This window comes from Megalops cyprinoides, chromosome 6 (genome assembly GCF_013368585.1).
Source record: "Megalops cyprinoides isolate fMegCyp1 chromosome 6, fMegCyp1.pri, whole genome shotgun sequence".
Classification (NCBI taxonomy): Eukaryota; Metazoa; Chordata; class Actinopteri; order Elopiformes; family Megalopidae; genus Megalops; species Megalops cyprinoides.
The window spans coordinates 18,126,808-18,151,983 of record NC_050588.1 but is presented as its reverse complement, the minus strand read 5'-3'; the positions used below and the strand labels follow the sequence as shown (position 1 = coordinate 18,151,983).

At 41.6% G+C, this 25,176-nt stretch overlaps 1 protein-coding gene across 1 annotated transcript; it reads left to right on the top strand.

Moving 5' to 3' along the window:
- Window positions 1-2,996: 2,996 nt before the first annotated feature.
- LOC118778651 (neurotensin receptor type 1-like) lies at window positions 2,997-19,731 on the top strand. The gene is made up of 4 exons (XM_036530248.1): window positions 2,997-3,671; window positions 11,825-12,026; window positions 16,456-16,540; window positions 19,433-19,731. The coding sequence occupies exons 1-4, from the start codon at window positions 2,997-2,999 to the stop codon at window positions 19,704-19,706; spliced, it is 1,236 nt and encodes a 411-aa protein (XP_036386141.1). The 3' UTR covers window positions 19,707-19,731.
- The last annotated feature ends 5,445 nt before the right edge of the window (window positions 19,732-25,176 follow it).

The following is a 25,176-nucleotide window of genomic DNA, read 5'->3' as shown; positions in this document are numbered from 1 at the left end:
ACAAACAGTTTCTGAATTAGTCATTCAGCGAGTTTATAAATAATGAGGTTTGTAAGCCAGATGTACATCAAGTAGTGCTCCTAAATATTTGCAAACATTGATTATAGTGAATGGGTCATCCTTTAGTTGTGAGGGCAAGAGTGGTTCAGGAGTGAAAGTACATGCACTCAGTTTTTTTTCTTTTTATTTGCATTTATGCTCAAGTGATTGCCCTGAAACCAAACATCAAAGAAACTGAGATTGAGATAGAGTTCAGAATTTATCTTGTCTATGTTACTGTTGAAAGTGAAAATAATGTGATCGTCTGCATATAAAACAACATTAGATGCAGTGCAAACAGAAGGTGAGCCATTAATATAAGTTAGAAAAAGCAAAGGACCTGAAATACAACCTTGGGGTACCCCAGTGTTACTGGGGGAGAAAGTGGACTGTGCTTGTTCTATTTGCACAAGCTGAAATCTTTGTGACAAGTATGAGGCCAACAGAGAAATAGTTGACACTAAAAAAATCAACAGAGCAGAGTTTATCAAGAAAAAAGGAATGATTCTAAAGTATATAAATGAAGAGTTTCATTCCAAAATGTGATGTTAATTCTTCTACATTTGTATTTTTTCATCTGATATAAACACCTTTTTTATGTATATAAAATATATATGTATTTTTGCATACATTGACACATTCATTTTTTATCATAATGTGCTATATGCGTTGTTGAGGGTTGAATTGATATTGGTCTCAATTACAGATAGCAGTGTAATTGTCAGATATATCTCAGTGTGAGTTGAAACATCTTCCATTATGAGGGAAATTTGATTTTGAGAAGTATAGGTTAATTAAATGATGAAATAATGGTAAAAAAAAAAAAAGAATTTATGTGGGTAGTATGGAACTGTAGATTAATGCTGTAGAATTGGACTGATTAAGAGAATTAATAATGTTTAAATAGAATGCCCTGGATTGTTTCAGAAAAGAAAAAGGTTTTGATTTTAAACAAGGACCTCTACAATGTAACATGGGAGTGCATAAACAGTTCAATAGACAAAATGTAACATTTATTAAAAGTACAGGCAAGTCTTTGTGGGAATAATCCATCTAAAAAAAAACACTCTTTTTTACCTAAGCTTTTTTTCTTAGATCCTCCAGTAATTGAATCTAGAGCTTCCTATAAAGTTTTAGGATTGGAAGCAGGATTTATTATGAATGACTGATAGTAGATTGCTTTAGCCTTTTGTAGCTCATAGGAACATTTATTTCTGATATCTACAAAAGCCTGTTTATCCTGTGACAATTTTGTGTGATATTATCTCATATTTTTGTCTTTTAGTTGCAAAAATATCTTGGTTAATCCAAGGAAAAGAGGTTTGCTGTGCTTGTTTTTTTTTTGTGTCTTTATTGTGTATTTTGTCATTTCAGTGATTATTTTTGTAAATATCTGAGAAAACCCAGGGTTACCCAAATTTATCTCATCAGCCCAGGTTACATTATCAATATTATTTTCAAAGGCGATTAGTTTGGTTTTGGTATACTACTTGCATAAATATTGCATTCATTATCTGTAGGCTGTCTTATGCAATGGGGGGGGGGGGGGGGTGGGGGGGGGGGGGTATTACGCCAAAATGTAATTGGGTACAAATATCCCAAGACGTTTGAAAAGTATGACAATGTTACAAAATGATTAAATACACAACAATAAAGGAATCCCTTCAGCATAAACAATAATAAAACTATATAACTACAAACATTTACACATTTACACATACACATTACAAACATTTATAAAAATTGAATTTACTTCATTCTTTGAATTAAATACTGACAGCATTGAAGATAACAAAAGGAACTTAAAGACCTACAGGAAGAACCTTTAGATCTTTGATTTTTCATTTTGAAAACCTTATACGTCATCTGCCCTTAAATAATTACATTATTGTCTTAAAACTCCATTATGATATTGACTGATGTAGTGCATTATTGATTAGCTGTCATACTCCCGTCTTTCAAGAGTGAATCATCAATATTTTCATTTTGAAACCAGAAGAAATGCATAGGTCAAGAATTTCAAGATCAGATGTAACTTCCTTTCTTATGTGCATTGCAAGATCCTTGTCAATATGTTAAATGGGTGTGAGAAGTCATTATTATAAATATCCTAAATTCTAGAATCCAACTGTACTATACAAATTCTACAAGCCCTACAATATGAACACCCTGTTTGTATACTGACAAATTCAATGAAACATACCATGGAATGTCAAATCTGGTTGAGGTAACTCCAGTTCCTTTGAAATTATGCAATTGGTCTTCTCTGTCCCAGTACTCTCTTGCATCTCCATCCTTTCATCCTCTCCCTCCACTAGCTTCCAGTCTCTCTCTCTCTCTACACACACACACACACACACACACACTGAGAGAGAGAGAGAGAGAGAGAGAGAGAGAGAGAGAGAGAGAGAGAGAGAGAGAGCAGATTCATACTATACTCTCTGTACTCCCTATCACAAACACTTAGTTAATGAAATGAATTTTCATAGATATCAGGCAATGTCGTCTGGAGCAATCTGCGCCAATCATGTGGTGTTTTCAACGATAAAATGTATTCAGGTCTTCCTTTTCGAAGCCTGTTCACGCAAAAGAACAAAATGCAAAAAGAGTAATTTCTACAATATTTGTTTTCTTTGTAGATATAGGGCTCATTTGAAGAATGCAATTTCCATTACGTTCAACTGAACACTGAAAGACAGTGTTAACAGACTGATTATTGGATCGAGCCTGCGTCGCTCCTCAAGGACACAAGCCCCCCCACACGTGAGATATAAAAGCAGAGTGGGACTTCTTCAGGAAGCAGATGCGCGCATGCATTTGGACACCTTACCTGGCTCTCCATATCCTTCTTTCCCTTTTACTCCCCCTCTCCTTCCCCTCACCTGACCGAGTTCTATAAACGACAGAAACGAACGGTTTAATCTTTAATACTCTCTAACTAGTGATCTCTGGGAGACATGGGTTCGAATGACACGCTGCTAGTCGCGCGCAAAAACTTATTCGACTTTGGCGTCTTGGCGCAGCAACTGCTATCCCCGTGGAATCATTCTCAGTCCCCAGCCGACAATCACACGGAGCCCGAGTTGGAAGACAACCTGGACGTGAACACGGACATCTATTCTAAGGTGCTTGTCACCGTGATATATATCGCGCTGTTTGTGGTCGGCTGTTTGGGCAACTGCGTCACGCTGTACACTTTATTGAGAAAGAAATCTCTCCAGAACCTACAGAGCACTGTTCACTACCATCTGGTCAGCCTGGCGGTGTCCGACCTGCTCATCCTCGTGCTCTGCATGCCCATCGAACTCTACAACTTCATCTGGGTCCACCACCCCTGGGCGTTCGGAGGAGCCGTGTGTAAAGGGTACTACTTCCTCAGGGATGGCTGCTCCTACGCCACGGCGTTTAACATCGCCAGCCTCAGCGTGGAGCGATACATGGCAATTTGTCACCCGTTCAAAGCGAAGAGCATCATGTCCCGCAGCCGCACTAAGAAGTTGATTAGCGCCATATGGGTAGCGTCGTTCCTCCTCGCTACGCCGATGCTGATGACCATGGGACTCCAGCACGTGGGAGAGGAGAAGATCTGCACCACGACTGCGACCATTGTGACCGCCAAGACAGTGCTTCAGGTGAGGGTGTTTATTGTCTGTTAATTGTTGTTTTACTTCTTAATGGTGTCATTTTTTACTATCCATTAGCGCTAGTAAACGAGCCAACACTGAAAGTGCAGCACCTGGAGACGGAACTAATACGGTTCTAATACTTAATTACTTAAACCTTAATGTTATAATAAAGCCTTCAATCAGGTTAACAGCCAAAACACTAAATCACAGGTACATAGGTAAAGCAACATGAAGTATGTGGAAACTGAGTTATTGCATTAATAACCCCAACTTTGTTCCCTCCATTCCATAATGTTATATGAGTAAACTACAAAACAACCCTGACCACTGTACTTTCTCTCTCTCTCTTACCACACAGACACACAAAAGTACTCACGCCCACACACACAAGCACACACTCACAGGCACATACAGACTCCCACAGACATACACACATAGAAACACACACATGCACACACACAAGCATGATGTAGTGATTTAGTATTTAGTTTTATCTCTGTTCTTAGCCTACCTTTTTTGTATGCATTTTGTAAGTAGCTCTTGGTAAAAGTGCCTGATGCATGACTAAATGTAATGTAATATAAATGTAATGGTCTTCTCAACAACAGTAAGCTCTTATTGGTTGTGATATTTTCAACAGTAGTAACCTGGTAATACCAGTGCTATTTTAAACAGTTGTAGCCTGGTGATACTGTTGGTGTTTTCAATATCCATTGACCCAACAGTGAATAAAGGAGTGCAATCGATTCCTCTGCTATAGTTTTCAAACCTTTTTGTTTTCAAATTTAACTGAGAATCTCACACTGAACCAAAATCCTCACACCTCAGCTGAAGTTGTCAAATCTCAACCAGAATAATCACATATCACCCAAAATCCTCAAATCTCAAAATCCTCAGATCTTGGCTGAGAGCTGCAGACTTAAAACAAAATCATCATACCTCACTCAAAAGCCTCAAACCTAATGTAAAACTAAAATGATAGTAACTCAACTAAAAAGGCATCATTCCACATGCAGTCATGACAAAGGTCCTATTCCTGTATCAAATTCAGCTTCATCCAGAATCTTTCACATCACCTACTTGTACCTAAGGCTGGTTATGGGTGTGGGCTTTCCGTCTAGAACTATGACTGGGAATGGGTGTGGCTTTTGTCTGTCTTGCCAGGGTAGGAGATCATTCTGCTTCATATAAACCTAACATGGTTTATAACAGTTTAGGGTGTTTTGGAGGTTCAAAGGCACTTTTTTATTCATGGTTTCAGAAAACAGATACTGTTGTCTTGTTTACTACAGAGAGAAAGCCCTTACGGTTCCAGTGAGCAAGTTACCCTGGTGACCGCATTGACTCAAGGATCGAAGTCCTCACCCTTACAAAGACTATTGCCGTCACAACTGTCTTTTAAACCTGTATCTGTTGAGTACTGTTTCCCTGCTACTTTCCTTGGGGAAAATGGTGCATTTTCAGAATGTGTTAGAAGAAGCTGTTTTCTGACATCCACAGTAGTCAGTCCTTCAACGTTCATTCACACACACCAAACACACTTGCACTCTCACTTACTCTCTTACATGCACACACACTCACATACACACCCCCAACATACACATGCATGCATGCACACTCACTCACACACTCACACACTCGCACACATACTCACACACATACTCACACACACTCACACACACACACACGCGCACATGCGCACAAACAGACATATACTCACTTGCATACGCATATACATGCAGACACACAGAACCACACAATCTCACACAAGGACACAGACAGACCTTAAGATCTCTGTATGTAATATTTCTACATTGAATGGGAAACTTATGTGTCAGTAGTTGCTTCATATTTAATTGATTCTGACATTTTTGGTCATCAGAGTTTTACATTCATAGGTGAGGGATCCAACTGTGAACGAGAGCATAGTACTAGTGCAGATAGTGACACCTGTGTGATTCCCCCTACAGTTACAGCCTCTGTTCAGCCACAGACCTGTAACCATGGGTCCACACAGCCAAGAGCAGCTTTTCATCAGTGTGTTTGTGAGGCACAACAGCAAAAGCAGCAAAAACAAACCCAAATAGGGCAGAGAGGCATTGAAGAGCAGGAGACCTTACCCCAGAGGAAGGGAGAGAAAGGAACAATTAAGGCTATCAGTGGAGGACACAATGGCCTGGAGAGTGTCAAGGTGTTTCTGAGAGGTGAGGGAAATACAATTTACAAGTAAGAGTCATTAAGACACGCATGAAAGACTGACAACAATAACACAGGTGCTTGTATCCAGAACAAAACCTACTTCACTTCCCCATTCCCATCAATACCAAGATTGCCCCCCCCCCCCATCTTTCCCCACAATTTACACGTGAGGAGCATGTTTTTTCTAGGTGTACGTGACACAGCATTTGGAAAGAGCTGGAACTGGAGCTCAGTACTGGACTGCTGTGAGAGGCTAGCCCATCAGTCTGGGGACCACTGTCCTGTTGGCACTGGAAGTGTGTTTCTGTGCTCCAGCTAGAGTGACCAGATGCAAACAGACCAAATGTGGGACGAGAAGTAAGTTTGTGTGGGACAATGTGGGACATGTTACCAACGCTGAGAGGTAACCTAAAACTTTGATATAATGTCTGTCTAACTGAATAAGAAACATCTGAGGACATTGATGATCATTGGACGGTATTTTGGAACATTAAGCCACGTTAAGCCTTTTCCTTATAATGGGTATCAATGGAGAGCAAAACGCTTAATGTAAGATAACGTCCATACTTATAGGATTTCAGTTCTGATTTTTTGACAGGCGGAAGTGTTTATGAAAAGAGATGTCTGCTGCTTTTGACATGCTAGTTTTTTTTGAGTGCTATTAAAAGGAGTAGAAACTACGCCACAACGGCATAAGCAGCTCATATGCCGGGCGGGTAAAAGGAAGCATCCATGTGTTCTTATTTCTGACAATTAAAAACCGAATGACCAATGAAAATGCGGGACATTATCTCAATATGCGGGATGCGGGACAAAGGGTCAAAATGCTGTGCAGTACAGTGTAAAGTGGGACACCTGGTCACCCTAGCTCCAGTTCAGGTCCTTGCTGAAGTCTGTTTCCTTAATGTTTTGAGAGGCTTGATTGATTGAGAATTACCATCACTGTGGAGTTGAGCAGGTAAGATTAGCACTTAATTCTGTGAGCCCAAGAGGAACTAAGTGCTTAAAAGAAATGATTGGCTGGCCATGATAAAATGTAAGCAGCCACAGTAGTGGTAGTGCTGCTGAATTCAGTCTGAATTAGATGAAAGCCTTCACACACCAGATGAGCCAGACTGGTGATTGTCACACTTTACTTTGCAAGAAGCATTAAGTTGGACAGGACCAGTGGGTCTTCTTCTGAATCCACTTTGCAGGGGACACAAGGAGGTGAAGCAATTATTTTTGCTCTAATCCACACAATTTGGGATTCAAACACCACCCAAAATTCACACTTTGCACACAACAGACCTCATAATGATTCACAGGAAGAGAAAGCTATGTGCTGGATATCTGTTTAAATCCAGCTCAAATGGAGTTCGATTTACTGGGAACACCAGTCTAACCTTGTGCTCCCATTTTTATTTTAGGGCCAGTGCAAAAGCCCTACAAATAGGGTTGCTTTGATTGATTTTTAGAGTTTTTCATTGTGGCTCATTTAAAGCTGCATTCAGATGAAAGAAAATAAGAACGGCAGAGGGAAAGAAAGTAAGAGAGAGAAGGATGGGAGAGGGAAAGAGAAACTCTTGAACAAGCTACCTTCAATCAGCTTTCACACTTTCTTGTGTAGAATGACCTGCATGACCCTAATCAATCTTGCTTCAAGGCTGGCTGTTCCACTGAAATGGCTCTTCTCTCTGTCACAAACATCCATCCCTCTGCAAGGACTGCCTCCTAGTCTGCTGTCCTGATTTGGTTAGACCTTTCTACCACCTTTGGCACAGTAAATTGTGTCCACCAGTCATTTTGGGTGGTGATGGGCATCTCAGGCACACTTCTCCTCTAGAACGCACTTAGTAGGTGTCCTAGAGAGGTGATGTATCAACCCCTTGGAACCTCTCAACAGCAGTCCCTCAGTGGTCAGGCCTTGGTCCCCCTCTGTTCTCCTTGTATACAAAATCACCTGACCCTGTCATTTCTTCCCATGCCTTCTCATATCACTGTATGCCTTATGACCTGACTATCACCCTAGAAAACACCATGGTATCAGCTTCCCAGACTGCATGTGCGATAAAACTCCTGCAGCTCAATCAGAACGTTGCTGCTCAGTTAGTTTACAATGTCATCAGATTGTCTCATGTCACACCAATCATGATCTCCACCCATTTGCTACCAATGATGGCTTGCATCCGTTTCACAACATTGGTGCTAGCCCACTGCGCACAGGAGTGGAAAAAGGCCCCCTCATTATCTTCAGCTGATCATCACACCCTACACAGAAGCTGGGCCATTGCCGTCAGCACAAGCCAGGCCACTGTATTCCACTTCTTCAAGATGCTTGACTTCCCCCCTCATAATCTTGCATCCTGTTTGTGTACTCTGTCTTGGCCCCTGGGTGGTGAAAGAAGATCTCTGTTGGGGTCAGAACAGCAGAGACACTGGCCATCTTTCATCACACACTGAACACCTACCTCTTCCGGTTACACTTCAGCCCATAGAGAATGGTGCGAAAAACAAAAAACACCCAGCGAGCGGCAGTTCCGTGGGCGAAAATGCCTTGTCAATGACAGAGGTCACAGGAAAATGGCCAGACTGGTTCAAGCTGCGAGGAAGGCGACAGTAACTTAAATAACCACACGTTACAACAGTGCTATGCAGAAAAGCTTTTCTGTCGAACATTGAAGAGGATGGGCTACAGCAGCAGAAAACCCCTCCAAGTACCACTCCTGTCAGCTAAGAACAGGAAACTGAGGCTACAGTGGGCACAGGCTCACCAAAACTGGACGGTAGACAACTGGAAAAAAATCACCTGGTCTGACGAATCTCGATTTCTGCTGCGACATGCAGATGGTAGGGTCAGAATTTGACGTAAACAACATGAATCCATGGATCCATCCTGCCTTGTGTCAACTGTTCAGGCTGGAGGTCGTGGTGTAATGGTGTGGGGAACATTTTCTTGGCACCTTATTATTATTAGGCACCTTAAGACCAATTGAGCATTGTCCTGAGGATTGTTGCTGACCATGTGCATCCCTTTATGACCACGGTCTACCCATCTTCTAATGCCTACTTCCAGCAAGATAGCGCACCATGCCACAAAGCACACATCATCTCAAACTGGTTCCAGGAACATGACAATGAGTTCAGTGTACTCCAATGGCCTCCAAAGTCACCAGATCTCAATCCAATAGAGCACCTTTTGGATGTTGTGGAACGGAACATTCACAGAATGAATGTGCAGCCGACAAATCTGCAGCAACTATGTGATGCTATCAAGTCAGCACAGAGCTAAGGAATCTCTAAGGAATGATTTCAGCACCTTGTTGAACCCATGCCACGAAGAATTCAGGCTGTTCTGGGGGCAAAGGGGGCTCCTACCCAGTATTAGAGAGGTGTGCCTAATAAAGTGGTCACTGAGTGTATACCGTATGTGGAATTAATATTGCATTGGACTTATGTGTTGATCTACTGTAAACATGTACTTGTGATCTCAGCACTGTGTTTTACACTGACACTTGGGCATATGATTTGGGGATAGTAGTGTCCTGTTTGTGCAACTGTTCATGCCACTGTATGATATGAACTTTGCAAGTTACTCTGGATAAGAGTATCTATGAAATGATAATAATATGATGTAATATAATGACAAAGTGAGACAGATAGGGTGAGAGAAGGAAAATGGAGAGAGAGGAAGAGAGAGTGAGAGGAGGATTGTTAGCTGCTGTGAGTGTAGAAATGGATGAAGAGAAGCAATGAAGTACAGCTGAAGTGCCCTCCACAGCCATTAACACAGTTTATTGCCTATTGTCTCCATTTTCTGGATTAAAGTTGCCAGGCAACATTATCTCACTAGTTGTTTTTATACAGGGTAGACTCATAACGTTAATGGTGAGATGTCTGACGTACTGTACTAGATTCAATGAACAGCTCATTTCCATATGCATCCCAGGTACAGTACGACTGATGGTAAAGTCTAAGAAAGCATACTGCACATAGTGCAGAACAGTAAAGTACACAATAGCACAGTGCACTATAACACATCACATTACAGCACAATATAATACAACACAGTAAAACACAGCATGCTACAGCCCAGGTCCAAGTGAGAAGAGAGCAATAGGCCAGAACTCAGCTGTGTGACTCTCAAAGTCTGTCATTTCATGGCTATTAGAAAAGAGCACCTCTTACAGCATAGCATCCTCATCACTGTGCTGGTCCCCAGGGTTTATGAATTGAAAGGTTGTATGCATGGAGGCTAGAAGGGGTGATGTTCTGCATCTTAGGCATACTGATGGGCCAATGTCCATAAGAAGGTATGATTCGGTGCTTCTGTGACACTTGACAGGTATACCCTCTGTCTTGCTGCTGTATATAAGGACAGCAGGACGTATAAATGGCTGCATTAATTTAAATTCAATAAACACGCTACACTTCATTATTAATAATGACATTGAAAACAGCAGAAATAAAAACCTTGGAGAAGCAAAGCAGGGTAATGAGGGAGAGCGATGCGTGATGAGTGCATGCTTGTGTATGTCTATGCTTGTACTGTCTGTATATGCGCATGTTTAGCTTTGGCCAATTTGCATTTGAATTACCAGGTGAATAGCCACCCACAGCCACTATAATCCAAGCACTGTGTCAAAGGGCAATAAATAAATTCTCAAATGTCACATGGCAGGAGAGAGCTGTACAGACGCTGTCAGGTTCTACAAAAGATGAATGCACTTAAACACAAATAGGCTCCGACAGACACACAGCACCTGACCCCACACGTCCCCCTCAGCACTTCAGGTCAGACAGAAACAGAAAGCTTTCAAAAATGCGCTGTGCATAATTTAATGAGTGACTTTAATGTTTGCTGCTGAGGGTTGAGTTGTTTAAACGAGCCATATAATTAAGCGCAGAGATCAGTGGGGCCTCCAGACGGGTCTGTGGCTGTGTTCCTCGTTAGCGCAGTCTCCCTGGTTAGGCTCTCCATCAAAGGGATGATGTTTTTATGCATTTTGCAAAATTAACATACATGCGCTTTTTTTTAGATGAAGTGGCTTTAACATGTTAACACTGTAGCAAACTGCTTGGAACCAGTCAGGACTCTTCCAATCCAAATTGATAAATAAAGTCCCCTCATAGCCAGTGTCTTTACCTAGCCAGCACTCACTGATCCAGCCTTACTAATCCTTTACAGGTATTCACATTTCCAGAATTTACTGATCCAGCCCTACCTGATATACTTCATGTTTTCTTTATCCTATAAACTCTTTGAGACAAAGGGTCAGATCTCCTGTACTCCAGCGGGTTCTACACTTGGCTGTTGAAACCTGTCGAATTGTGGAGCTGGAGTGCCACATAGACATGTAAGGTGTTTCATCGCCACATGAAAGGAAATGCCTGGTCCACTTTACATGACACAGCTGTGGCAAAAACTGTTGGACATCTGCATCGTCCTCCTCATTGGAAATACTGAGGGCCACGCTGCAGTTGTGCTCTCTTGTGGGAGACCCCTTGAAATGTATTTGGAGCATTTCTACCACACTAATCTGGGTCAGGGGAGCCTTTGTTTTAATAACAGAAGCTGTTATAGGAGAAATCACTTGCAACCTAAATTCTGTGTTGCTTGATGACTCCTAATGGAGAACGATGGTTATGCATTGAATTTTTATGCGAATTGTGTTTATGCCACTTGTTCAATGTTAACAAGTTATTCTGAGAATAATCCAAAAGCGGCCTGATAAACCTTTTTGATCATTTGTTGTGCGTGTCAGAATTGTAAAACATTTTCCTGAACCATCCTCACTCTTCACTGGTTTGTAGTCCTGGGGTTGAAGTGTAATTACCATTATTATTGCATAGTTTCTTGGCATATGTCCATATACAGAGCAAATTACATACTCAAACCAGCAGCGTTTGGTTGAAAAGGGCCTATTCCTTCCATCTCAGCCCTGACGTCCTGTGTCCTTATCTCTTCTGTGTGCTTGCAGGTGAATGCCCTCCTGTCCTTTGCTGTGCCCATGGCGCTGGTCACAGCACTGAACAGCATTATCAGCAGGCAGCTGCTACGTATGTTCCTACAGGCTGCGCAGGACTGCCGAATCTGCGTTGTGGGGGGGGACCCTGCGGAGATGAGTGTTGCCATGGAGACAAACCGCGTGAGGTCACTGCGTCACGGGGTCAAAGTCCTGCGTAAGTACTGTAGTTCTCATTCTTCATGAATACATAGTCTTTACTAGAGAGATCTGTTATTCTTTATCAATACACTGTCTTTTCTGAAAAGACTACACTGTCTCTTAATAAGAGAGACACCTTTTTACTGGATACTATCTTTACTGGAAAGAAGCTTTATTTTTATGAATACACTATGAATTCACTTTTCACTAGTGAGACCCTTGTCTAAATAGTCAGCTACCATGTTTTTCCTTGCTAGTCCATCAGCATGTTCCCCTTTTGTACCTTTGTGCCTTCAGGCTATCACTGAGTAAGATGTGCCGTATGCCTTATAGAAACTTAGTGAATCAGACAGAATTACATCTTTACCAATGGCTATGCTGATAAAGGTTATCAAAGTAAAGCTGAAGGTGAGAACTGAATAAAAGCATTACTAGTAAGGCACCTATACAAAACCAGTGAAGCTCCAATACTCCAATTCTGTGGCACGTGTGAACATCCATCCACCTGGAACCTGGGGAGATAGCGTTCCCCGTTATTTGTGTGCATGTGGCTCTTTGAGCAGTGTTACAGACTACCCAACAAACCTAAAAAGTGGCATGAAGCAGACCTCCAAATCTTAGGTGATTACACTGACTCTCATGCCAACTCTGTCTTCTGGGCTGCCACAGCAGAGGTGTATTCAGTTTATTTGATGTGTAGTAAGAACAAAGACACCAAGGCAACAGTCCAACTCGAACTCCCAAAATGCTGTCTTGCGATACAAACAGCACATCAAAATGCTGTGCTAGGGTCACTGTAGGACCCCAACAAATACTGTCTACCAGGGCCCCGGGAAAAAAATAATCAGTGTTAACAAAACAACTGAAATTGCTGTAAGCCTCAAAACCGCATGCTGACTATCAGTCTCCCCATCCAGATAGTCACCAAGCCTCCCTCGAGTTCAAAGTTGCTAGCATTGTATTTTCCTCTTCCTCTTCAGGTCACCAGTTCACCTTTTTATGCTACCTGCAAAGGGCTGCCTCTTGCTGCATGGTGACGTTGTAGCATGTGCCAATTAAAAACCAAAACAAAAAAAAACCACGTGAGTGTGATATAGTCCTAATCCTAACAGCAGGTGTTTTCTTTCCCTTGAGCAAGACCCAACACTTTTTTGCAGCCATGAGTTTACATTATCACGTGAATTCTTTATGTGGGTGTGTACATCCAATTATCTGTTAATATCAGAAAATCTAAACGAGGAATGGGCATCACAATACAAGATTAGCAAACAGGGAGCGATTCTGCAACGGCTACTGTGTTTGCTTCCACAAGAATGACGCGTCTTCATCTCACTGTCCATGTTCAAACAGAACCACAGTTTGATGAATGTGCTCTTGGTATCACCGTGGTCATAAAAACAGCCATGGAATTTTTGTACGTGAGCAAGACCAAAATCAACGACCTAATCAACCACATCCATCTAAAGTTCCTCATGCGCTAAAATACACTCACTTTGTATAGAACCCAGGAAAATATCCTGTAGGATATTTATTACTGTAGGAACAGAGCTCTTTGCTTTGGGCTTGCTGTTCACTGTTACAGGATGGAAGTAATCTGCCTGACAGCTCTTTTTGGGTGTAAGCAAAGGGGGTGATAATGGCAGTGACGCCAAGGGGTTTGCTGCAGAATGTGTTTCATTAAAACTTTTCATGGGTCACTTATCAAACACACTCTCAGAATCATTATGGGCTAAATGGTTCCAGTTTAAGCACTTTTCTGAATTATGCATCATTATAAACCAAGCTTTTAAAAACATTGTGTCTTCGCAGTGTCTCATCTGTGTGCCAAATGGCCCGAGCCCATGAGACAGGCTTTTGGGGGGATAATGAAGGAGTTACTGGGGGTTCACCACTCACTTATTTTATTGTATGACTGTATTAGGGCCATGTGGGCCTTTCCTCCTGGCCTCTTCTCATAAGTACCCATTCATGGCAATACTTACTAATAAATAACTTTTTAACAACTGCAGCACTTCATGGCAGGTGGTATACAGAGGTAGAAAGCATGTTACATGCTACATGTTACATGATACATGTTACAAAAATGAATTCATGCTCATAATTGATTTTGAAAGTTGCAATGCCACAAGTGCTATGTATGTTTTTACAAGGTTCCAGTTAATATAAAGTGTGACAGTTAAAATGTTTAAATATTGTGTCAGCTGCCATGATGTACTGCAGCTGTTAATGAATGGTTTATTAAGTAGTAATGCCATATATATGCCTTATATATGCTTTTATGAATACATTATGAATACTTAATGTGTGCCCATTTTAACCACAATATACAGCCGTGAACAAGTTAAAAAATTCCCACTTTAGTGTCGCTAAATGTTGAGTGCATTCTGAAGGCATTGACGTCAGTTTTATTATGAATTCCAGTCAATGCTGATTAATTTATAGCTGGAATTGTATATGGACTTGCAATCAAATATGAAGGACCTTAAAAAATGAACCACTTTGGCTAGAGGTGGTTAAGGGAACCAGACTTATAATCGATTGGAAAGAGTCACCCCAAGTGTGAGGGTCTCCAGGGAGATTGTCGCTATGCAATCATAGCTTCCCCATTTCCTCTCTCTTGCAATTCCCTACACAGCGGGAGCCGGCAGCTCACCATGTGCCTCCATTTCATCTCATTTCCTATCATCATGGCAGCAGGCAGCTATGCTACCAGTCCCTGCTCCTATACCGCTTGGTCAGTCTGTGGTCCTTCAGTTAATCTGTTTTTTTTCACTGTTGCAGTCAACACATGGTCACTCAATCCATAATGCTTCAGACACAATCCATTCCATCCCAGAGAAAAAAAGCCAGCTGGCATATAGCAACCAGCTCCTGTCTTTAACCTTTGGAGAAATGTTTTAGAAGGCAACAAAAACCAAACACTTTTTGGAGAAGGAGCAGCTGGGCTTTTGAGGACACAGGAAATAACTGCAAATTCTAGTTATGTCGTACTGAAAGCAGTGTCCAATCCTTGATGCCAAAAACTGCTGAGATGCACTGGTTGTGGCACGAAGCACCCCCAGCCAAGGAACACTGCCAGAGGGGCATTACCCACAATACATCTCTGCAATGCTGACGGCCAAGCAGAGGCAAGCAGCAGAATGGAATGCAGGACTTGTAACTTAAGGACTATGACAGCTATGACAAATGAATCTAAGTGTTCACTTTGAATGTGAGCTGAGCTCTACAGCCCAGGTTCAGTCCCAGCTGTGTCATTTACTGAGCTGTGTCGCTTGCATTTAACCGGGGGCCCACGGACTGTAAGTCTTATCTCCACACTCAACACTGTACTTCTACGGTAGCACTTCATGCAAAATACCTCATGCACTTTGTCTGGCTGTGTTCACTTGTGTGCAAACTGAGGTTTAGTTTTGCACTGGACCTCAACTGCATTACTTTCGAACCAGTGTTGTTGCCTATGGTTACCCCTTGTTATCTGCAATGATTGTCCTTGCTATGGTGGCCTTGTATGTTGCTTTGGATAAAAGCATCTGCCTAATGAATACATGCAAACTCCAATGCTCCTTTCATCCATTTTAGGTGTGACAGCTTACTGGGAACCTGGAGGTCCATCAGAAAACAATAAAAAAGAAAAAGGTGTTGGTATGGCCAGGACTGTAGATGAAACTGGGCTCACGTGTTTTTAAAAATGGATGATATACTGCAGGATTTTAAGGAAATGGCAAAAGTATTGATTTGAATGAAAGTATGACTGATTATTAAAATAGAGCTCTCACAGGTAGAGCAATCTGTAGGGGAATAATGACTGGCCTTAAGTCAACAGGGACAATGGAGAAATCAATGAGCCACAGAAACCATCATAAGCCAGACAATCACAACAGCAAAAAAGTAAATTACAGTCATATTCATTTTACTCCACTCAGCAGAAATCTATATCCAATGCACCTGACTACATGATATCCTTATATACAGCAGCTAATTCGGGGCTGTGTTGCAAATCCTGGCCCTGACCCAGGACTCTACACTGCTGCCTGATCACAGGATGTGATGCATGCTGAAATCTCAGTTGAGTTCATATAAAACAGGTGATAAATTTCTGTTCATGTTATATTTTTATTAACGAAAAAAGTGACAGTTTTTTCCATCAATGCAGGAGGGGCTTTTATCACTGCTTGTCAGCAGTTCCTCTTTGCTCTCCATGTGTCCCCCTCCATTCCCTCGCTTTCCCTCTCATTCCCTCCCTTGCCTCTCTTTCTCTCTCTTTCCCTGCCCCTCTTAGCTTCCCTTTCAGGCCTTCCTACCCTTTCTCTCATCCTCTGCCTCCTCCATTCTCCTTCCCATGTACCTATTCAAACTGCCTTTAGTATCATGGCAGTTTATATGGTGTTGCCAGAGCACTTGATGTCATCAGCATACAAGAGTACCTCTCTCCCTTCTCCTGACAGGTGCTGTGGTCCTTGCCTTTGTGGTGTGCTGGTTGCCCTATCACGCCCGCCGGCTTATGTACTGTTATGTGACAGAGTGGACAGAGTGAGTAACACCACCCAGCGTGGTTATCAGATCACATGACTCCATTCTGTTATCCAATCACATGGTCATTTCCTACAGAAAGACAACACAGGGAAAGTGTTTATTTGGCTCAAGCCCTAATACTCTCCTGTCTAATGGCGTTATATGTGGTGTGTGCTTAGAATGTCCAACCAGTAATTTCCCTAGTGTTCAGTGTTTTTTGACAAAACAACAAATGAATAACTGGTTGACCATCATTACTTAATAAAAGTTAAAAGGAAAAAAATATATAAACATTTTTTCATGAGAAGAATTGTGATTTTGGAACTGGTCTGAAAAGTTGAAACTGGAGAAAACTGTGTGGATGATTTACCCTATGTCAAATTGACTTAATCTCAGTTTCACAATCAATGAAGGAAATTGGAAATATATATCTACTCATCTTTTCTCATACTTATTTCTTATTTGAAACATAAAAATAGAAGACAGAATGAGGAAAAACAGGCCAGCGAGCTAATCAATCACATGTTATATGGATTGAGTGGATCAGTGACAGTTTAGGCTTGAAGGATCCCACTGTCATTAACTGAGGTGTAAACCCCAGTGAGGTATTCTCTCTGTGGATTTCACACATTTAATTCGTTATTAATTTCTGTAGCATGTTTCTTTTTCCAAGACAATTTTTACAGATGATGCACTGAGACGTTCTCACACATACGGTTGGCTGTTTTTAGTGAAGCAGTCTACCTTCATTCCTTGGCTCCTCTTTCCAGCTGCAGCCTCCAGTGTGGTACTCCAGCCAGCACACAGGGGGCCAGTTCCACTTCATATCACCTTTCTCATACAGGATCGATCAGTTGTCTACATGCAATTAGGCCTCCGTGCTAAATCTTTTTCAGGGTCGCATAAGACACTAATGACAGTTGTAAATCGCAGGGGACTCTGTATAGTGTGTAAAAGAGCTCAACCACTAAGAGACAGAAATCGATACAGGTTTGGTTCAACCAAGTTGTTTGTTTGGATCTGTTCATGGCTGGAGGGATGTGTTATTTTGAGCCAGGCTGTTTAAGGAGATGCATCAAGTGTTTGTAAATAATTTAAAAACATTCACACTTACGTCATAAAAGTACAAATAAGATGTTAGGAGATTGATCGCAGCCTCCTTGCACTTTCCAAAAATAGGAGCACAAGGTGGGTAACAGGAAGCAACAGAGCTCACTCAGCTACCTTCAGATAAAGTCTGAATAAAGCCTTTAGAAATGAGGAATCAATGGAATAATGTAGCTTCTATTATTGTGAGTGCTGCAGTGCTTATTGCTGCGTCTGAAGCTGATTGGAAGAGCTGTACAAGTGTCAGATCTCAGGAACATTCAGCACTACAACCAGAAACAGCTCAATCTGCAAACACAGACGGTATTCTATTTACAAGCACAGTGAATACTCAGTTCTCAAACACAGTGAATATTCTCTTTGAAAACGTGACTGATACGACATTAGTTTTCCAGTCACTGCAAACATTGGTTAAGTAGGACTCTGCTTTTAAGGAGATGTGTAAAGCTGTGAATGTGGAGGGGCCAAACCAACAAAATCTACGGAACCATATTACAGGGTTGTTTAGAGATAAGAGCCAAGCATCATAGGGTTAGGCTGAATCTCAGCAAAAGCTGGTGTTCCTCTCTTACCATTGTACACTAGCTGGGATGCTGTGGTATGGACACATGTAGGCATTTTATGACAAACAGCTGCACCACTGAGGTGCAGGAAAGTCCCAGACTTTCTGCGTGGTGAGTGTCTAACTGAGAGTCAAGCTCTTGTGTCTATTTACCATATATAAATTATTCGGAAGGAGCTGTCAAAATTGGCTAGTCTCCTCCGACTTTATTTTTTCCATTTGAATTGGCCAAAAGTTGACAGCCATGAGTTGAAATGTAATGCAGAAACATAAATGGGTCATAAGAAATGAATAATTCATATGGGGCAATATTGTCATATTTAGAGGAACAGTGCAGCCTATTAGGGGATAATTGCAGTCTGTTCTTTCTGTGGAGATCACTTTGACTTTAAGGAGAGGGGTGAAACTGAGGTTGGAAATAGCACTGAGGTGGTATCAGTACCTGAACACAGACATTGACCTATCCAACAGCAAATCAGGTTCTGCATCCTGTCTGTAGAGTCCTCTCTTGATATTGTATAATATTACATTATAGAATTGCTGCTGTATACACAGCTGGAAAAATGTGGCAGATTTCTGGTTGCGATGGTAGAGTGAGGCTTAAAGCATCTCTGTTAAAGGGGTTGCAGCGTCAGCCATGGCTGTGACAGACACTCTGGGTTACAGATTGGGTTTAAATGTGGTTACACATAAACACATGCATATCAAAACATACAAAGAAAACCCCCTCCAGATACAAACAACCAGATACACAACCAACACATACACACACACACACACACACACAAACAGATTCCAGCACTCTGTTTACTGCCTGATGAACTATGGTGCATCACACACAATAACTGGCAGCCTTCTCTAAGATCCCAGTGAATTTGGCCTCCATAAAGAGGTGGTCGAGATTAAACCCAAAGAATCTGACAGAACTCACAGCCTATTCTGAGCGCTGCAGCTGATTCACATCCCTCCACAATTTCTACAACCCAAATTCTGCTATTGTTGTGATGAAATACTACAGTCTGTGAGCTTGCAAAATGTGGGGGCTAGGACTGGGTTGTTTACAAGCAGAGCTCACAGAGACTGTTTAATCGAAATTTTCTTTTAAAAATCATATTAATTTTACTCAGCATGATAAGATAATTAGCCAAGCTGCAAGAGACACCTTCAGCTACACACACAGAGCATCTGCTGAATGAGGGCATGTGTGACTCCATCTCCTGTGTGGTCTCTCCTCTGTGCAGCAGCCTGTATGACTTCTACCACTACTTTTACATGGTGACCAACGTGCTGTTCTACGTCAGCTCTGCCATCAACCCCGTCCTCTACAACCTGGTCTCCGCCAACTACCGCCAGATCTTCTTCTCGACACTCCACTGTTTCTGCCTGCCATGTTGCAGAACAAGTGCCGAACACAAGCGGCGGCAGCAGCAGCAGTGCCACCCCATGGCCGGGCCCTGCAACAGCACCAACAGCCACACCCTCTCCACCAACATTGTCAGGGAGACGGTCTATTGACTGGTGTCTTGATGCATGGCTACACACCCACACATTCTCCTGGACCAGGCATGGCGAGCAGCAAGTCATGGAGGCCCAAGCACTCCAGAACTTATCACAAATTCCCAAAATGGAAACTGCCAAAAGACAGAACTAACTCCAGGCAGAACATGGAACTTTGGGAAATCCCTCATATCAAAAACACCGAATGCTCCTCACGTCTGGCTCCATGAACCAGCTGGCATCACAAAGTGAATTTTTTTGCAGTTTGTAAATATTGTAATATGAATTTCCTGCATATTCATGAGTATGTATATGATAATTACAGATTACTGAGAGTATCTAGTCACAGTGGGACATGTCAGTGATTGCAGATGAATCCCTAATGTTCATTTATGATTTCAGTATGTGCATCAGCATGGGAGATTAGCGTCTCTGCTTACATCTCTGCTTCTGCTGCGGTAGAAATGAGTCAGAGCCTCATTGAGTGCCGTCCTTACAAACCTAACAGGAACCTAAGAATGAAGAGGAGGGAGGATGCATTGTGTCAATGAATGTCAATATCGTTCCCCTCATGAGGAAACCGGGACGCTAGCATAACATTAGAATAATGCTGCAGGAATGATTGAACAGTCGGCAGCGCGATTGTTGCCGAGGATGAGGAGGAGCAGGAAGGAGCTGCCGGCATCGACTCACAGCACGAAACGATGCCAATGCAGCCACACACACATGCAGGGAGGGAGGGATAGAGAGTGGGGGAGGTGGTGGCATGTAGAGACAATTACAGCACTTTGTTACATCCCCCACTGACACAAACTAAGAGACATTCTGGTAAAAAGAACTAAACTTGATAACTCACACTCACAGCTTAAACATGCTGTTTTGTTTGTGAAAGTCAGGGTGAGCATTTTGGATTTTCATTTCTGCCATCAGGCCAGCAAAGGCACTCCTTCCAGATGTTTATTACATGTCTTCTGCTGTAAAAATGACCAATACAGACGATTACCGTGGGAAAACCCCAGCGCTGGATGGCCACAGTGGCTGCAGGGCTGCAGATCTGCGCAGGGCAGAAATAACTGCCAGTTTTAGTCCCACCAAAGTACTTATCTATCTGGTTAATCAAATCACCATTACTGACTGAATCTGCTGTATCACACTAACAAGCATGAATCAAGTTTCCAGCTCTCTCCTGAGGACATTTCTACTGTAAGTCCCATCCTAATCCCATTCAATAGGCCAGACAGGAAAGCAGTTCTCCCAAAACAGAACAGCCCAGAACAGCCGTTCTCTCTCTGACTCATTCAGACAAAATGGAACTAATGCACTTTGCCTGGAAACAAGAGCCTCTTTCATTCATTTATTTGTTTGTGTAGTCATTTTAGTAAATTTTATTTATTTACAAACACCCTTAACCAGAGCGCCTTACAGAGCATTAAAAAGTGCCGTGCAGAGTGGTAAATTAGCAGGTGCTAATTACAGCCTAAAAGCCAACATGCAGCAATTTCATGCCATTAAAACCCAAATCCCTCCTGTGTTGTGTAATACCTCCAGTATTAGTAGTATTTACTGCTTTTCAGCTATCACTAAATCTAAATATAGCAGTCATCTGTGCTTAGCTCTTAGTCTAACCAGCAGATTAAGGTAGGTCAGAGGCAGGGGAACCTCCCTGTAAACTACAGCAGAGTAAGGGTTTCTGTGACTTCATTTTACAGGGGGTGGACCCACTCTGTTATTGGGAAGGGAGGGAGCTTATTTTCTTTCTTTCGTCACCCCCCCCCCCCCCCCCCCCCACCCTATAATATTGCGACCTAGCCATTCAAATTTTGAAATATTGAAATATACACACACATTCCTTCAATACAGCTAGCTGCAATGCTGACTGTTATTTTTCAATCAATTGCAGGATTCGAGCATCTGTCATGGGTGCCTGGTGAGTTGCTTCGTGGTGCAGACACAGTGGGAGACATCCTGGCAGATTTAAGGCCACCCTCTCCCGGTGGGGGAAAGCCAATCATGTCCTGTCACTGCAGACTCCCACTCAACACAGTAGGCTAGTGGCACAGCCCAGACTCAAATCTATGCTGTCAGGGTTATGTGATGTCAGCCTACACTCAGAAAGGGTGCCTAAACTTAGGGTGCCTAAAAATTTGTCATTGTATATTGAACAGAAAGTTCATCTAGCTCCATATTTCCATATTTTTCTTGCGGGTGATAGTAGTCTCATCCAGTGTATAAGTTTTTGTACTAACAGCGAAATGCACGAGATAAGGCCCCAACCTGAATAAGTTCCATTTTCCACTGAAGCAGGACTGCAATGCAAGGTGGTGTTTACTTTTTGTTTACTTTGGTAGTGTTTACATACTTTGCCAGCTGTCTGAAAGCTTTGAACTTTTGTAGAAGCTATGTCCATTCATTCTCTGTTTCATGGACAGATTGGAGGTATGCCCTCCCACCCCCAAGGGAAAACAAAAACTGCAGTGGCAAGCAGGTGAGGAGTGGAATACCTGGCTGTCAGAGTATCTGTGGAGAAGCACAGGTACTGTCTTTCTTGGACAGGGTTTCATATCTACTACATTTAAATTGCCAATGCCTTTAAGCTGTTCATGCTTTAGACTGTCAAAGCCTTTAAACTGCCAATGCCTTTTGATACTTAAGTGGATTCACCTTGTGACCCCCTGATATTATGTCTTTCTGTCTGTCCACTACAAATGATAGATAAGATGCTTTATTCTTGTTCTGGAGCTTTTGTGTTTGCTACAGTATACTGTAAGTGCAGCTCTGCTCTCTCTCTCGCTGTGTAAGTGTTAATATGACATGTGTGTAATACATTGAAATGATACTAAGCATTAAAACAAATGTAATACTCTATGTAAGCATAAAAAATAAAATATGTGGTATATGTGGATTTTGGATCAAATCCAATAAAAATAGGAGCAAATGAAATGTTTCTGGCTATATCATTCATGACAGTGACAACCTTGACTAGTGTATAAGTACTATATGACAGAATGACAGAGATGACTGTGTACAGGTGATGGGGTGATTCAACCTGTTGAACTTCAAGCCAGGTTAAAAAAATCATACAGAAAAACATAGAAAGACACAACATGTCCTGCTTCTTATGAGAACAGCACCTTGATGCCATCAGTACGACAGAGTTTAGCCTTTGTTAGTGCTTTCACTGATCTGATCTAAGAAATTAGTCAAACAGTCTGCATGCATAGACCGCAGTATAGAAGACCACAACACAGCAAATCATCTTCAACACAGCTTTATCTTCTCTGTAACCATCTTCACATCAGTTCCCCTGCATTGCATAGGCGGTTTTACAAGAAGACACAACAGACTACCCTGAGACATTTCATCTCATTAGATTGCATGGAACCTGTAGTTTGCACAAAAGTGTGTAGGTGTTTCCTAAAGGGAGGGAAGTTTGTGGGTACTGTTGGCTGTGTGAATGCATCTGGACATCTATTGCATGTTTACCTAAAGTGAATGTATCTTATTTATATTTAGTAACATATGACAGCTTATTCTTCTTTGATGTACTGCATTTTGAAGCACAATTTTACAAACTTCAGCTGTAAAATATTTGTCCCTTAACTAGACGGGAGAGGGAACTTTTTCCCCACAGGCAGCAAAACAATTATTTAAAAAAAAAAAACAAAAAAAAAACTGTAGCAGGTGATGTTGCTGATCAGGGGACACAATTTCCAGCAGTTTCGTTCATTTTTGTGGCAGGCAAAGCGGCTAATCGGCACAATTGTGGCAGTTTTGTTCATTTCTGTGGGAGGCAAAGCCACTAATCGGGGAGCACAATTCGCAGCAGTCCTCTTCATTAAAGTAGTAAGTTGTACACAGTGGCAACATTCAGAATGGTTTCATTAGAGAAGCTGGAGCATCTGTTTCAACAGTACAGTGGTGGCTCCAGCCAATTGAACACTAACACAGAGTAATTAGGCCTACCTCCACCTGTTTACGGCTACAATATATCCTGTGTATCTGCATCCAATTACTTTATACAAGTGTATTGATTGTGACTGTAGACTTTAAGTATCACCCCATTTAAAGCAGACTTGAAGAGCGAGTCACAAAAGGAACCTTTTCGCAACAGGTATCCATTAACACCACGTCACGTTTCATGCATTAATGACACAACAGAAATAATGAACAACATTTACATGCATTCAGACACTTGGAGAGGGACAGAGTTCCTCTATATGGTGAAAATAAGTGCCACTACAAATACATATGAGTGAACATTTAAGATGCTTGTCTAACTAACAACAGTCAAACTGGAGACTCCCCACTATGTAAGAAAGGATTGATTGAACGTGTCTTACCAGAGACGAACTGAGAATGGTTTCTCTTTGACATATCATTTAAACAGTTTGCAAAACAAAGAATGAGCTGGCAGGAAATGGGTGGTTAAGTTTCAAATTTAGGTTGTGCAATTATTTTCAAAGCAGCGTTTAAAACATGCACTTCTCATATCTTGACATTTTTCTTTTGTCAGGCTCTAACATTTATATTTATAGCTGAATATGATTTAGTCACTTCCTTACAATAGTGGTATTTAATAAATGGGGAAGAACAACTTTACTAAAGGTTTTGTATCAGTATAAAGAGTGGGACCCTTAATTTTATTGCAGATTATCCTTTTAAGACCTTTTAAGGGAAATGAAGGGCTTTCCCAAGATAGTCTATAACACATGGTATTTTCTGACTCTTGATATAAGATAAACAGGATTGAGAAAGAACTGTTTTAACTTTTGTCATGATTGATTAATTAATGAACTTAAAACCTTATTACATTTGTAGCAATCCTGTACTGCATGCTTCATTATTTTTCAGTCTGTCAAAATAGGAAGTTAGTAAGTGAGAGGTAAAAAATGACATGGAGCTACAGAATCATGTGCAAGATCCCATCCCTGCCCCTAACATGCATAGAAACACTAATCTACATGCAATGGGGACAAACTGATATACTTGATTCAGGGAATATAAGAACCTATCCAGATATGAATCTATACAACATCTGCGCTACATTGATCCCAATAAACAAAAAAGGCTGCACTTGGAGTTTGAGGCATTTTCAACTCTATTTTATAAGACATAAATGGAAATTCTCTATAAATGGAGATTCTGTGCTCTTCTTGTTAACAGGAAGTTCTCTTTTTTTATCACAAACAGGAAATTGTGTTTAGCTTTTGTTTTTTCATGTGATAAGTAGCCTGATACCCTTGAGAACCTTGCAGACCTCACACTGGCTAACACTGCTCTAATCACACGATCTGTCATCTCTGCTGGGAATGCACTCCCTGCTCTGAATTGTGAAAGCAATTCTGCATGAAAGCAAAGTAAATGACAACGTCTGCCAATCAAATAGTCCACAAAGTATTTTGAGCAAATCCATTCAAAGCACACACAGTACTGTAACAATATTATTAAATTACATTTACATTACATTACAGTTACATTGGGGAACGTT